We start from the raw sequence: 17,150 nt of genomic DNA, 5'->3' as shown, positions 1-17,150 counted from the left end.
AGCATTAGGAGATTGGAATACTTCAACTTGGAAAGTCTCAGTAGACCGCCATTGCCCTCCCATGCGGAGAGGCAGGCCTTGGGGCTCTCAACTCTTAAGTAGAGGTGCTCTTACTCTTCATCAGCATCCATTAACCAGGGCCTTGCCAGGATGTCCCCTGAACATACATTTCTCCTGTGGCAAAACTGCAGGCCCCCCTCTCCCCCCCGAATTAAAAGAGCTGTCTGTGTATCAAGAAATTCAGCTTTGGGTGGTAGAGTCAGGGCTAGATTCTTCTCATCCTGTTTTACACCCTACAGCTTTTTCCACAGTGCTGATTCCATTGATGATAAGATTATCTCTGTGGGCCTTTTTTGGGGGGCAGGGGGCAGTTGACAATCATTACAGAAACTTTCTTAAACATGACCTATAGATGTGAGAGACATCATCACAAGGAATCAGAAGGCCGGTGTGTTTAAGACTCCGAAAATATCAAGCAGGTAAGATATCTTTCTAGTTAAAGCTCTCTGGCTGAAACTGCTTTTCTTGACATGATGGGTGATTATTAAAAGTAATAATAGCTAACATTCTTTGAGTACTTCTCATGTATCAGGCATTATTCTAAACACTTTAAAAGTATGATATTTAATGCTCACAAGAACCCATAATGAGGCAGCCAGGCATTCTCACTGGGTTGGGGATGATTTAAGTGTTGAGAGTGTGCAGTATGAGGTTGGGAGAAGCCCAGCCTGGGACCGTCTTATGAAGGCCTGTTGCCACTGGTTTTCAACCTGGAAGAAATTTTGCCCCAAGGGACATTTTTTATTGTCATGATATGGGGGGGGAGGGATTACTGCTGGCATTTAGTGAGTAGAGGCCATGGATGATGCTAAACATCCTGTTGTGCACAAAACAGCCCCCCCAAAACAAAGAAGTATCTCACCCAAAATGTCACTGCCAAGATTGAGAAATCCCATGTTTTTCCATGACTTTGAAATAGTCTAGGTATCCATTTCCTTTTAGAATCTGTTAATTCTTATCCAGACTAGGGGAAACCAAACTTAACCAAAACAATGGTGTTTTCCATGATGTTACATTTTATTTCTGCCCTATTGGTGGGACCTAAAGGGGTGAGTAATCATGAGTTTTCACATGAAATGTTTGTGTTTGTGCATTTTTTCCTTTATAGGCTTGATCACAAATATAATAAGAAGAGCAATCTAAGCTTTAATTAATTATTTATTGCTGTAAATCTGTCCATTAACATTTTGATTTTCCCTATGTTGATGCTTTCCCACCCCAACTGCTCAGTTTGAGGTTGGGGGGGAAGGGAAGATGAAGGAACAGCAACATGCTTAAAAACTAAAGTGGTTGATATATTTGGGGTGAGACTATAGAAGTGCAATGATTTTCTTTCTCCTGTATTAGTTGGAGAATGTAATGAAGTGTCTCTAAATCCTGCGTTAGTGTTCAGCCAGGCTAATGGCACAGGGGGCAGTGTGCTCTGTGTTTCTCACATAAGTGAACAAACCAGTTCTGTTTCCCCGAAATACCTCTCGAAATACCTCTCGCAGGTCTGGTGAAAGCACAATCTCCTCTTACCTATGTGCTCTTCTAGGACAGCCTTCCCTCCACGGTGCAGACAGCCATACCCCTATGGGGAGGACTTCATTTTGGGACGTGATTTTCAACCTGGTCTTTTAGTTATCAATCAAAAGCACATTTTCTATGTTGTCCTCATTTACATTTATTTAATGCTTAAGGTCATTTGTGACCATTTGAGTGTATTTCAGCATATGGAATCGGGAAATAATAGATTTCAGCATCATGCTGTGAAGAGAGATTGTGTTTTTACAAGACATAATGTTGTTTACTGGGTGTTAATAATCACTAATTAATAAACATATCTAGGCTCTTAAAATGTTGCATTTTCAGGAATAAAAATGTCAAGTGTTTAACTTATGGAGTACAATAATATTTTCTATCTCTTCATGAAATAATTAAGTTACATAAAGAAGAAAATAATCACTGTTCGATGCAGGGCTTATCCAAATTCTTTAGTACGTTGCCTTTATTTCTCTTGGTTCTCAAAAATGTTATTTTGAAATATATTGTTCTGATGTAATGGCCCAGCTCCTCAAAACATCTCTTCAATTAATGTGGCTATATGTTAGAAGTCATCGGAACCTCTGAAATGAGGGTTTTTTTCCATCTTTATCTTGTATTTATTGTGGTCAGTTTCTTCCTTTTATTCACCATAAGTATTTTGTCCAAAATCTGTGAAAGCACTTTGCCAGAAAACAGGTGGATCAGTCAGTCCTTGAAATGCCTTGATCTCACATTAAGGCGCTTGCATGACCACTTAACCTTCAAGAAGTTAAGAGGAAACTACCAACTGATGATGTAATAGTAAGCATTCCCCTCTATCTACTGCCTCCCAGCCTCACCTGCCTCCCTCCCCCAACGAGTACAATATGATGAAAGCATTAGCTCCATTTAGGAAGAAATAAAAGGAAGCCATTCACAAAACGGCTAAGATATAGTTTAATATGCTTTTTGGTGCCTCAATGCATATGCAGAATTTCTCCTCCAAATTGGAGGTGTGGAATAACAGTAGCGACAGATAACTAAGAGGTATTTACCATAGCTACAAAGCCCACACGTGAGCCAAATATTTCTGCTATTAAAAAGCACTTCAAGGCTTGACATGAAGTTTGTAACAGCTGAATGTCTCCTGTGACTTCATTTGCAAAGAAGATGTAAAAGCAGAAACGAAAATCATGATATGAAAACTGTGAGCCTAGGAAATTGTGGTTTTTTTTTAAAAGGAATCAGAAGACTCCCAGAAATTTGACTGGCGCCCAAGCTTCCAGGCCCACTGCTGTGACAATGTTCTCAGTAACTATCAGTATTCCTTCTGCTACCAACCTCCCCCTGCCTCTGGACAGGGCAGACCCAGGCTGTGTGTGAGGCCTGAACTTATTTTGAGAACTCTCTTTAGGAGGGTGGATTCAATTATACCTCACTTTGGCGAATTTTAAAGAGGCACATGACTTTGCAAATACCACACTGGGCTCCTTGTGGCCCCCAGAAGCAGCCTGTGCAAATGAGAGACCCCTACACTTAAACTTCATCAGCTTCACAGTACACGCATCTCTGCTCTCATCAACACCACCTCCCTTGCCTACAAGAATGTTCTCCCCTTTCAGACATTCTTTTATTTTTTTATTAAGATTTATTTTTATTTATTTATACAAGCACTGGGTACAGTCAGAAGCGCGGGAGGGTGAGAGAATTCACCAGAGCCAGAGCGGGGAGCAGAAGAGGCAGAAGGACGGAAGTACACTGCTGAGGGGAGCAGCAGGCGGCAGGAGAGGTCTGCGCGCCATGTGGGACCCTCCTCCGGTGGCCGGGGAGCAGCCAGGGATCGAACCAGTGCTGCAGAGGCTGTGGGCAGCTTCGCAACCCAGCGCTCAACCACTGCACCACCAGGGAGGCCCCCCTTTCAGACATTCTTATTCCCTCTACTTCATTTTAATCCCAGTCTGTTGCTAAATATGAAAACATGTTACAAAAGCCCAGAAGCTTTAACCCTGGCCCAGGTAGATCTAGGTCTGCATACATGAAGCGTGTTGTCCTTAGATCTCAAATATTTTAATACAATCATTTGATGATTCATTCATTTGTTCATCCAGGTAGCCATTCATTTATTTAACGATGTCCAAGGTATTCTGCCTTTGAGAATATAAACATGTAGTTACAGAGAATAACTTTTGAACAAAGGAAATAATGCTACTAAATATAGCTTGAAATTGGTGAAAGAGCAAGGATATTTACAGCATCTCAATTGTTAGGTTTATCTGAAGCTGTCTTCAAATTTGTGACTGTCTAATAAAGAGCCATTTGGAGCTTTTGACGTCTTCATATTTCTAGGTGTTCCAGAATTAGTGAATAGCGTCATTCTCTGGTTAATATTAGTTAACAGTTACAATGTTTAAAAAAAATCTATTAAATATACCCTGCTGTGATATTAAAAGTGAGTTTCTACTTAAGAAAAGGGTTTATCTTTGTGTGAAAATTGCTAGTGAATTTAAGCCTGTGCCTTTTTTTATTCTTTGATAAACCATTAATTTTAATAAATGATGGAACTTAGAACTTTTAAGACTTTCTTGCCGCCCAAATTTTACCTTTATGTGGGCCCCAGAATTAGAAATTGGCCCCATTGCTCTACTGCTTTTTCTTAAAAAATTAAAATTTATGTTTTCTTTGAGAAAGATTGATTTTATTTGTGTATGCATACGAGAGCTGGGGAGTAGGCCAGAGGTATGGGGGGTGAGAGGATTCACCAGAGACAGAATGGGGAACAGAACAGGCAGATTGATTGAAATACACTGCTGAGGGGAGCAGCGGGCAAGTCAGGAGAGGTCTGCTGTGCCATGTGGGTAGCTCCCTGGCCAGGGATCGAACTCCTGCTGCAGTGGCAGCCCATAGCTTCATAGTGCTGAGACTTAATCCCTTACCACCAAGGAGGCCCCTCTGAGACTCACTTTGGAAGCTAAAATGGGTATGTGAAAAATATAAATCCCACCCAAGTGGAACACAATTTTTGATTTTTCCATACCTCTGTAGTCAGCCTCACTTTCCTCATTCTCCTCATTTCAATTTAATTTTCTACTCCCCCTAACATACGCCTTCTCCTTTGTTCCACCAAGCCTCTTCATTCTTTTCCTAATACAGGAAGGCCTCCCCATCTCTGGTCTGTGGACAGTCATGATCCTGCCTTCCTTAGCCATCTAGGGCCTTCTAAGATGCTTTAACTACCATTTCCTCCTACCTTCTCCCTGATTTCAGTTTGTCCTAATCTTTTCTGTCTTTTAACTGCTGTTGGTTTAAAATAGTCCTACAGATAAACACAGCATATCTTCTTATTGTTCAAAGCATGTCGTTTTTGTTTTTATGTTCATTGGTTCATGCATTTCTTCACAAATATTTTAATCACCTTCTGTCTGTCAACTGCTGTTCTAAGTACTGGAGATGTAGTAATGAACATGGCTGAGAAAGTCCATGCCTTCATGGATGTTCACATTCAAGCATGGGTTGAAGGCATGGATTCTGCCTCATGGTTTTATATTCTCTAGAGGAACGAGTCCTCTATTCCTGTTATAGAAACTGTTTTAAGATCTGTATCTAGAGCACATTTTGAAAAATGTGAATTCATATGGCTTATGGAACCTAGTAAGTTTTAGCAGAAAAAAATTCAGGCTTAATTTATGTATCAGAGAAATGACTTTCATTTTCAGGAGAGGCTTCTTCTCAGGCTTGCACATGCGGTGTCTATAGACAAACTGATGTGAGCAGGCATTTATCTGGCCTTTGTCATGTTGAAGAGGAAGGTTAGTAGAAGGTAACTGTGATAAGGATGCCAAAAGTTTCTCTTTAAGAAATTTTCTGATAAAAAATCCCTATTAGTGAGTGTTGCTAGAATTATGGTACCAAATACCTTGAGCCTGACTGGGAATTCTAGAGAAGCCACAGTCCCGATCCCTTTTTTTGCTGTCTTGGATATGGAAAGATGAAATTATTATGTGAACTTTTTATGCTATCACTTTTTATTTGCTTGACAAGTTTATAGAAGGATTCATACCCCTACTGTTTAGTGTTTGGCACTGAGGAAACTAACTCCCACAGGAATGTTATCTAGTTTCAGAGAAAGTTCTCCTTATATAAGATGAGCCGGATAAAAAAATTTGGAGACCTTCCTTGTATTAAATGCCCTCTTAGACTGCAGCAAAATAAAAATTAAGATTTTCTCTTCTATAATAACATACAAATTTGCCAATTTACCATTGACGAACTTTTTGGTTGTTGCTAGTTTGGCCTTATTACAAATAAATGTCTGTAATGAACGTTTATGGTTGGCTGTTCTGCATGGATATATGCTTTCACTTCTCTAGGGTGAATGCCTAGGAATGGAACAGCAAGATCATATAGAATCACAGATTTAAGCTTTTAAGGAAACTGATAAACACCACCATCGGTGGTGCTGGAGAGTTCCATTTCTTCCATATCCTTGCCATTTCCGAACATGGTCAATCTTTTCAATTGTAGTCATTCTAATATGTGTGTAGTATTATCTCATTGGGGTTTTAACTTGAATTTCCCTAATGACTTACAATATTCGGTATCATTTCATGTGCTTCTTTGGTGAAGTATCTGTTCAAAAGCTTTGCCCAGGGCCTCCCTGGTGGCGCAAGGGGTTGAACAACGCACTATGAAGCGGTCTGCGGTCTCTGCAGCACGGATTCAATCCCCAGCCAGGCAGGGAGCAACCCACATGGCGCAGCAGACCTCTCCTGTCTCACCCGCTGCTCCTCTCAGCAGTGTGGTTCAGTCAGTCTGCCTGTTCTGTTCCTTGCTCTCTCTGGTGAATCCTCTCACACACATACACCCCGCCCCCGCACATCTGGCCTATACCCCAGCTCTTGTATGCAGGAATGGATAAATCTTTAAAAAAAAAAAAAAAAACCTTTGCCCAATTTTTTTTTGACTGGGTTGCCTGTCCTTTTTTTTTTTTTTTTAACAACCAGACAATTTTTTTTTTTTAGAGGCATTTTTTTTTCTTATTTATTTGTTTGTTTATACATGCACTGGGTACAGTCAGAAGCGCGGGAGGGTGAGAGAATTCACCAGAACCAGAGCGGGAAGCAGAGCAGGCAGAAGGACTGAAGTACACTGCTGAGGGGAGCAGCGGGTGGCAGGGGAGGTCTGCGCGCCATGTGGGACCCTCCTCCGGTGGCCGGGGAGCAGCCGGGGATCAAACCGGTGCCGCAGAGGCCGTGGGCAGCTTCGCAACCCAGCGCTCAACCGCTGCGCCACCGGAGAGGCCCGCCTGTCTTTTTATTATTGACACACTCTGAGTTCTTTATGCATTCTGGATATAAGCCTCTTTATCAAATATATGATTTGCAAATATTTTTTCCCCAGACTGTGATTTGTCTTTCGATTTCCCTCAAAGTATCTCTTAAAATGCAGAAGTTTTTAACTTTAATGAAGTATGATTTACCAGTTTGTTCTTTTATGGATCATTCACCATTATCTAAGAAATCCTTATTTAATCCAAGATTGCCAAAATTCTCTCCTGTATTTTCATCTACAGGTTTTACAATTTACACTTAGATTTGTCATCTATTTTCACTTAATTTTTGAATCTGGTGGGGCATATGGATTGAGGTTTTTTGTTTTTTTTTAATATGGACATCCACTTGTTTGAAAACACAACTTATTGGGCCTCCCCGGTGGCACAGCGGTTGAGCGCTGGGTTGCAAAGCTTCCTGCAGCCTCTGCAATGCCAGTTGGATCCCCGGCCGCTGGGTGAGGGTCCCACATGGCGCGCAGACCTCTCCTGCCACCCGCTGCTCCCCTCAGCAGTGTACTTCATCTGTCTGCCTGTTCTGCTCCCTGCTCTGGCTCTGGTGAATTCTCTCCCCCTCCCGCGCTTCTGACTGTACCCAGTGCTTGTGTAAATAAATAAATAAATCTTTAAAAAAAAGAAAAAAACACAACTTATTGAAAATACTATCCTTTGTCCACTGAAGTAACTCCATTTATTTAGGTCTTATTTATTTCTTCTCTTCTCTTCCGTCAGAATTGTCCCTATTGTGTATTTTTATGCTGTTGTAAATGGTATGATTTTTATGTTATTATAAATTATAGGGAGTCAGAAATTCCAATTTCAAATTATTTTGTCAATTATATAAAAAAATACAACTTATTTTTGAATATTGGTCTTATATACCACAACCTTGCTAAACTCATTTTTAGTTTTAGGTGCTACTTTGTATATCCTCCTGATATTTTATATAAAATGATCATGTTGCCTACTAATAAAGGATATATATGTAACAACTTTTCACATCTATAAAATCTGTTATATAACAACTTACTATCTATAGACTCTGTTATACTACTACCTCTCATTCTTGATATTAGTGATTTATGCCATCTCTTTTTTTCTCCTAATTAGTCTGACTAGAGGCTTATCAATTTTATTGACCATCTCAAATAACCAGTGTTTGGTTTTATTGCTTTTTCTCTATTGTTTTTCTGTTTTTATTTTATTTGTTTCTATTCTAACCTTTTCTTCCTTTCTTCTGGCTACATTGGGTTTAATTTACTCTTCTCAATGTACTCCAGTTCTCTTCAGATTGTTTAAATCTTTTGCCTTTTAACTTACTCTTCTTTTCCTTCTTTATTTGGCCAAATTTATTGTCTTGAGACCTTTTTTCCCCCCTCATATAGGCATTTAGTACTATTAACTTCCTTGGTTACTGCTTCAGTAGATTCCCATAAATGTTGACTAGTGGTATTTTCATTTTCATTCACTTCAAAATGCTTTTCAGTTCCTTTTTTTAAAAGATTTATTTATTTATGCATACAAGAGCTGGGGTACAGGCCAGAGGTGCAGAGGGTGAGAGGATTCATCAGAGACAGTGGGGAACAGAACAGGCAGACTGACCAAAGTACACTGCTGAGGGGAGCAGCGGGCGAGACAGGAGAGGTCTGCTGCGCCATGTGGGTTGCTCCCTGGCTGGCTGGGGGATCTAACTAGTGCTGCAGAGGCTGCGGAAGCTTCATAGGTTGCGTCTTAACCCTTTGCGCCACCAGGGAGGCCCTCAATTTCTTTTTTATTTCTTCTTTTGACCCTAGATTATCTGTGTATTTTTTATTTTTCATATATTTGGAGATTTTTTCAGAGAACATTGAGTCCTAATTTATCATTGATTTCTGATTTGATTCCATTGTATGTGTGAGGGACATAATTTTTTATATGACTTGAATCCTTTTAAATTTATTGAAACAAATTATGACACAACATTGGTATATCTTGGTAGATGCTTCCTATCTGTTTGAAAATAAAAGAATATGTATTCTACTATTGTTGGGTGGAGTGGTCTATAAACATCAATCAGATCAAGTTGGTTAATAATGTTTTTAAAACCATCTATAAATTTTCCTATTTTCTGTCTACTTATTCAGTTAATTATTGAGAGAAAGAAGCACTGAAATCTCTGGTTGTAAGTTTGGTTTTGTATGTTTCCTTACAGTTCTACCCATTTTTGTTTCATGTATTTGAAATTACATTATTTAGTGCATAAACATTTAGAATTGTTATGTCTGCTTCTTGAATTTACCCTTTAACATTTTAAAATGATCCTTCTTAGGCTAATAATATTATTTATTTTAAAATCTACTATCTGATATTTATATGACCACGCTGACTTTCCTTTGACTCATGATGGTTGGTGTGTCTTTTTCCATCTTTTCTCTTTTAACCCACTTGTTTACATTTCAAATATATTTATTGTAAGCTACATAAGCTTTGTTCTAACATATTGGTAATTAGGCCATTTCATTTAGTACGAGTATTGATATGGTTAGCTTTAAGTTTGTCATTTTGGTTTTGTTTCCTCTTTATTTTTTCTTCCTCTTTTCATCTTTTTCTGCCTCCCTTTGGATTAAATGTGTGTCTTTTATTATCCTATTTTATCTCATTTGTTGAATTTTTAGCTGTAACTCTTTATGTGGTTATTTTAGTCTTTGCTTTAGATTTTAGAGTATTAATCTTTAGCTTTTCACAGTGTGACCTCAAATGATATCCAATTCACCTATACTATAAAAACTATAGCAATAGACTCCCATTTCTCACCACCCAGTCCTTATGCTATCATTGTCCTATGTTTTACTTACGCATGTGTTATAAACTCCATGATATGTGTCATTTGTTTAACTTGTCAATTGTGTTTTAAAGAGACCTAAATGATAAAAAAAAAATCTTAAATGTCACCTACATTGTTAAATTTCTTATCATTCCATTTTATAGATCAATATTTCCTTATTTATAATTTTTCTTCTGTCTGAAAAAACTTTCTTTACATTTCTTATGGTATGGATCTACTGGTGATTATATCTTTCTACTTTTGTATGTCTGAAAACTATTTCATCTTTCTCTTATTAAATATATTTTAACTGATTATACAATCTTAGGTTGACATTCTCTTTTCTTTCACTACTTTAAAGATGTTTGTCCACATCTTCCAACTTGCGTATTCCTCACAAGAAATATACTGCCATCCTTTACATGGTTACTTGTGTATACTGTGCCCTTATTTTCTGGGTGCTTTTCAGATATTCTCTTTATCACTGCTTTTGGAAAATGTCTTGTGCTTGGAGTTTGCTGAAATTTCTTGATTTATGGGTTAATGATCATTAAATTTAGAAAAAGCTTAGCCATTATTTCTTCAAATATTTTTCTGTCCCCTCCTTTATATCCTTTTTACTCAAATTACATATATTATGGTTTAAATTTTCCCCACAAGCCTCCCTGGTGGTTCAGGGGTTAAAGACAGTGCTATCAAGCTATTACCAACCACTACAGCACAAGTTTGATTCCTCAGCCAGCCAGGGAGCTGACCCACATGGCACAGCAAACCTCTCCTGTCTGCCCGCTGCTCCCCTCAGCAGTGTATTTCAGTAGCTCCACCTGTTCTGCTCCCCACTCTGTTTCTGGTGAATCCTCTCACCCCCAACACCACCACCCTCCCCGTTCCTCCCCCCTCAACCCACACCTCTGACCCACACCCCAGCTCTTGTATACATAAATAAATCTTTAAAAACATATTTGGGGCCTCCCCTGGTGGCACAGTGGTTGAGAGCTGGGCTGCGAGGCTGCCTGCAGCCTCTGCAGCGCCGGTTCGTTCCCCGGCCGCAGGCAAGGGTCCCCTAATTAAATAAATAGATAAATAAATAAATAAATAAAAATAAAAACAAATTTGCCCCACAGGTTACTTACTAATAATCTTTGTAAGCATTTCTATTATTTTTCTTCCTGTACTTAATTTTGGATAATTTCTATTGCTTTGCCTTCAAGTTCATTAATTTTTTTCTTCTGCAATGTCTGATCTATTTATAGCTCCCATCCAATGTGTTTTCCCTTTCAGACATTATAGTTTCACTTTTAGAAGTTTGATTTGGGACTTTAACAATACCTTTATGTCTTCACTACTCCACTTTTTAAGTTATAGTGGATATTATAATTATTATATATTACATATTATAATTATTTTAATTCCCTTATCTGTTCATTGTACTATCTATGTCAGGTTTAAATTGGGTTTAGTTCTTTGATTTGTCTCCTCATCATGGATTGTTTTATTTCAATTCTTTGCATGCCTGATAATCTTTGATTGTATATCAGACATTTAAAATTTTAACTCGTTGAGTTCTGAATATTTTTGTATTCCTGTAAATTTTTTGGTTTTGTTCTGAGACACAGTTACTTTTACTTTTTTTAATTTAATTTAATTTTATTTTATTTTGCGTAGAAGAGCTGGTGTATAGGCCAGAGGTCCAGGGGGTAAGAGGATTCACCAGAGACAGAATGGGGAGCAGAACAGACCAGTTTACTGAAATTCACTGCTAAGGGGAGCAATGGGAGAGACAGGAGAGTTCTGCTGACCCATGTGTGGGTTAGTGCCCTGGCCAGAGATCAAACTCAGGCCATAGCAGTGATAGCCCTGAGACTTAACCCTTAGGCCAACAAGGAGGCCTGACACAGTTATTTTTGATTTATGTGATCCACTAGTTCTTACTTTTAAGATTTGTTAGACAGCACTAGAGTAATATGTATTGTGGGACTAATTATTTTTCATCACTGAGATAAAACCTATCTGAGGACTCTACCCAGTACTCTGTGCATTATGAAGTTTTCTAATCTGGCTGGTGGAAACAGACACTATTCCTCCTGGCCCTCTGTGAACTCTAGCCCCTTCCAACCCCCTCATGTGGTTCTTTACCTAACATCGTCATATACATCCATGTATCAATCAGTACTCTGCAGGATACTCAAGGAGACAATCCTTGGATCTATCTCTTTGTGTGCCAGTCCTAGCTAGTACCCTGTACTTGAAACAACCTTGTTTTCCTCAGACTCTCAGGTCTATCTCGCTAGCTCAGTCCACCTGCCTTTGCTGTGAGGTGGGGTGTTTATAGGACTCACTTCACTTTTCTACCTTCCTCAAGGATCACTGTCCTTTGTTGCTGGTTTTCAGTGTTTTGGAAACTATTGGTTTATGTCTTTTGTCTCTTTTTTGGTTGTTTCACGAAGCAAGATAAGTGAGATTCTTGTTACTATATCTTTGCTAACAATAGAAACTTTCAAAAAACATCTTCAGTGGCCTCAATATCTAGACAATCTACATATTCTATTCAGAGAACAACTTAATATAGGAACCTTTATTTCTTGAGTGTCCTCTGTTTGCCAGGCACTATGCTAGGTGCATTCATACACAGGCCATTCATATAATAAATGTTTTAAGCAGTTATTATGTTTCATATATAATGAAATTCTATATAATGAAAATACATAATGGAAAAATAGATTTTTTTAAAAATCTCTGTCCTTATGATGCTATGTTCTATTGGAGACAAAGAAAATAAAATTAATAACTTAGTTATATAGCACATTAAAAGACAACTATGAAAAAATAAAGAACAGGATAGAGGGTTCAGGAATACTGGAGTGGAAATGAATAGAATGGTGAAAGTAGGCCTTCCTGAGATGGTAAGACTTTTGAGCAAAGACTTGAAGGAGTTGAGGGAATGAGCCATAGAGATATATGGAGGGAAATCATTTACACAAAGTAGATAATATAAAGGTCCTATGGTAGAAGCCTGCCTGGTATATATATTCAAGAAATCATAAGGATGTCAGTTGCTAGAGCAAAAAGAGCAAGGGAGAGATTAATAGGAAATGAGTTCAGAGTGGTATCTGGATTGCACAGGGTTTTATATGTCACTGTAAAGACTTTGGCTTTTACTCTGAGTGAAGAGATGACCATTACAAGGTAGCAAATAGGAAGGCTCATGATTTAATAACATTTTGAAAAGATCATTCTGGCTGCTCGGTAAGCAGAGATTATATAGTGGGTGGAAGCAAGGAGACCAATTAAGAGACTATAAAATTATGAGAGAAGATAACAGATTAGAGCAGGGTGGGTAGAATGAACTGCATTTCCTGGCTTGTGCAATGTGGGGTGGTAAGGAAAAAGGAGATTCAAAGATATATTCAAGATTTGGGGTGGGAACAACTGGAAAAAACTGAATGAATTGAAGCTGGGAAATGATGATGAGGAATTCTGTCTTGGATATAAGAAAGTTGGGGTGTCTGTTAGATATCCAAGTGAAAAGTGGAATTATTAAAATAGAAAATTGAATTTATGAATTTGGAATTCATGGGAGAGCTCCAGATTGATAGGTCAAGCAAGCTAAAGTCCTAAGAATTGACCTGAACTTAGCAATGTAAGTTTGACAAGAGCATTTTTGGTGGAACTATGGAGATGAAACCCTGGCTAGAGTAGATTTAACAGAGAATGGGGGAGGAATTAACCCCCATTAACCCTTCAGGAGAAACTGAAGGGTTAAAACAACTTTTTCACAGTTTTGCTATAAAGGAGTAGGGAAATTAAATACTATCCAGGGAAGTGGGGTGCAGGTAGAGTGAAGAGAGGATATTTTAAGAGGGGAAAGTAACTGCATGTTTGTGTACTGACAGAAATAATCCAGGAGAAAGGAAAGAACTGAGTGGAGAATAGCAAACGGAGAATTGCAAGACCTGTGTTGTAGAATAGATGAAAAGGAATGGGTCTAGTGTATAAAGGAGATACCAGACTTAGAGAGGACTAGGGCTAATTCACCTATGATAATATGCAAGAAGGCAGACTCTGTAGGTACAGAAGCTTTTAGGAATGCAACAGTAGTAGGAGTTTGTGGAAGTTCTCAACCAATTTTTGACAGTAAAGTAGGAGGTCAGGTCTTTGGCTAAAAGTGAGGGTAAGGGAGGATGTGTTAGAATTTCTAAAAGCAAGAATGTGGTGCAGAATAATGACCTAGGAGATTTAGATGGACATCTAGAATGGAAAAGCGAAATGTAAGTATAACTACCAGACAACAAGAGGCCACTAGTGGCTCATGGTCATGAAGTTAAAACAAAGCCTGTCAGGATACTTATTCCCTTCTGCAGCCACCTCTAGGAGCACAGATTGATCTAGTCATGAAGCAGGCAGAGAGCTGGATTTGACAAATATGCAGTAGTGAGAGAGGGACAAGGGGAGGTGTGGGCAAAGGAGTACTTAAATTGATTGACTACATGATCTAAGCTTTTCAAGAAGGGAAGATAAACACTTGGGAAAAGGAACAGTGACATGATGAGGGGGTCAGCAGATTATAGACCAGGGACATTGAAAAATGGTTGAAATCAGAGTGACTTCTAGAGCAGTGAGCAGTGAAGGGGCTGTCAGAGAGTGGATCCAGGTTGCAATTATTCATAAAGACAAGGTCTAGAGTGATGCTTCGACAAGTAGGCCATGAGCTGGTATCATTCTGTGACCTGTTTATTACTGATCTGCAATGAGGTGAGTTCAGAAATTGAAAGTAATGTTTACCAACATAATGACATCCAAGCATATGATCAGTGGACTTTTATTTGGACTTGTATTTGGAATGTTTTTGCTTCTTGTAATGTCATTGACTATTAATTTGGTACTGTATTTTACAAAAGTATTGGTCTGCAATAGGTGGAATATAAGCAACAACAACAAAAAAAACTGGACCTTCTTTACAGCTGAAGCAGTGCCCTAGTGTGCCTAACCACTATGTGAGTTACCTGAGAAGGCAAATGGAAGGCAGGGTCATTGGAGAAGAGTTGGAAGGACCTGTCCTTGAATATGGAAGTCACCATTATCTCTAGGCTTTTCCATATTGGAAGCCCACCTGATTGCACAACTCCAGGGGACACCATTCTCATATGCTGTGTGAATAGCACAATTCCAGAAAATAGTGTAAATGTGTTCTCAGCATGGCCATTGTTATCCCCACTTACAAATCAGAAAACAAAATCAGAGAACTTAAATAAGTGCCCAAGTTCACACAGCTAGTAAGGGAGGGAATCAACATTTGAATCTATTATGTCTGTCACATGAAAGCTGGACTCTATACATACACCCCTTTCTCCTTGTCATGTGCCAACAACCTGGGGCCAACATAGCCATAAGCCTTGTGAGAACTTGGATAATGTGCCTTTGGAGAGTATGTTGTGGTTTGTACAACCAAGCCAAACATTTCACTTACTTTTTTTTTTTTAAGATTTATTTAGGGGCTTTCCCGGTGGCGCAGCAGTTGAGCACTGGGTTGCGAAGCTGCCCGCAGCCTCTGCAGCACCGGTTCGATCCCCGGCTGCTCCCCGGCCACCGGAGGAGGGTCCCACATGGCGCGCAGACCTCTCCTGCCACCTGCTGCTCCCCTCAGCAGTGTGCTTCGGTCCTCCTGCCTGCTCTGCTCCCTGCTCTGGCTCTGGTGAATTCTCTCACCCTCCCGCGCTTCTGACTATACCCAGTGCTTGTATAAATAAATAAATAAATAAATAAATCTTTAAAAAAAAAAAAAGATTTATTTAGGGCCTCCCTAGTGGTGCAAGGGGTTAAGCACCACACTGTGAAGCAATCCGCAGCCTCTGCAGCATAAGTTCAATCCCCGGCTGTCCAGGGAGCTACCCATGTGGTGCAGCAGACCTTTCCTTTCTCTCCCACTGCTTCTGTCAACAGTGTATTTTTCTAAAAAAAAAAAAAAAAAAAAAAAAATTTGATTTATGCTTACAAGAACTAGGGTATAGGCCAGAGGTGCAGGAGGGTGAGAGGATTCACCAGAGACAGAGTGGGAAACAGAACAGGCAAATGGAACAAAAACACTGCTGAGGGGAGCAGTGGGCAAGACAGGAGGGGTCTGCTGTGCCATGTGGGTAGCTCCCTGGCTGGCCAGGACTTCACAGTGCTGCGCTCAACCCCCTGCACCACCAGGGAGGCCCATTTCACTTTCTTTTAGAATCATGACTTGTTATATCTGCTGTGATAATTCACAGCCGATTGCTGTCTAGACCCATGCCTGTCCAGTTTGTTTTTGTTGAACCAAGAAGCTGAAGCACTTAAAGAACCCAGTATCCAATATCATCAAATAGGATTTCCTGCACTTTCTATCCTGGTGCTTTCATAATTATGAAAGCATAATTATACACATATTTGAAGCATCTTCTAAACAATGGTGCATGGAATGGTAAGATTATAAGTAATTTGAATACTTTTTGCTTTTTCCAAAAATTTGTGTGGTATGTGGTGGACGCATTTGTGATTTGAACAGGACTAGCATAGATCTATATTTTAAACCATCTTGCTCATACTAAAACTCTCGAAGACTCTCAGAATATCTGATGTGGGTGAAAATAGGCCCTTCCTCCCTCTAAGCCTCAGTCCCAGTTGCAGTGAATCGTTAACTTTTCCAGAAAAGATGGAAGTATTGTTTTCAGTTCTCCGGTGCATGGAGTTTCTCAGGAATTAATTCAAAAGCAAAGTAAGCATTAATCTTTTGGGAGGTTCCTGGTTTCCACTGTGTCTTAACTCTCTGGGGGGGCTCAGGCAAGTCCAACTCTAGATTTAATTTTTTTTTAAAGATTTATTTATTTATGCATACAACAGCTAGGGTGCAGGCCAGAGGTGCGGTGTGGGGAGGTGGGGGCGGTGAGAGGATTCACTAGAGACAGAGTGGGGAGCAGAACAGGCAGATTGACCAAAATACACTGCTGAGGGGAGCAGCGGGCGAAACAGGAGAGGTCTGCTGCACCATGTGGGTCACCTCTATGGCCGGGGAGTGAACACATGCTGCAGTGGCTGTGGACAGCTTCATAGTGCTGTGACTTAACCCTTTGGGCCACCAGGGAGGCCCCAACTCTAGAGTTAATTTATAAAAGCTTGTCCATGTGTCACAGAACCGGTGAACACAGAGGTCACCCACCTCTTCTGGAAGTCCTCCCTGGAGTTCTAAGTCTGTGCTTACACAACACACGGGACATGCCATCAGAATCACAGGTTCATGTGTCCACTGGGTGGCCCCTGTGAAGACATGGTTTGTAACACAGCAAGGGCCTGACACATGGCAGCTGCTCAGTAAGAATGAATTGAAAGAGTGAATGAGCAGCTGATGTTCCATCTATATAGGTATTTTCGTGGTTATATGTTTCATCTTTTATATCTCAAGAAATTTACTACCACTGATGTATATTAAAGTAT

General features: G+C 39.6%; 1 protein-coding gene across 1 annotated transcript in view; it reads left to right on the top strand.

Annotated features, from left to right (window-relative positions):
* CAMKMT (calmodulin-lysine N-methyltransferase) overlaps positions 1-17,150 on the top strand; it is a 303,792-nt gene that overhangs the window by 260,061 nt on the left and 26,581 nt on the right. Inside the window, exon 7 of the mRNA XM_054687773.1 lies at positions 413-479. Within this exon, the coding sequence (XP_054543748.1) occupies positions 413-479 (67 nt within the window). The remainder of the gene's footprint in view (positions 1-412; positions 480-17,150) is intronic.

This window comes from Talpa occidentalis, unplaced genomic scaffold, assembly GCF_014898055.3.
Source record: "Talpa occidentalis isolate TD23 unplaced genomic scaffold, MPIMG_talOcc4v2.1 talOcc4.5, whole genome shotgun sequence".
NCBI classification, from domain to species: domain Eukaryota; kingdom Metazoa; phylum Chordata; class Mammalia; order Eulipotyphla; family Talpidae; genus Talpa; species Talpa occidentalis.
Note: the sequence above shows the minus strand (reverse complement) of the source record. Positions and strands in the feature narration are given on the sequence as shown.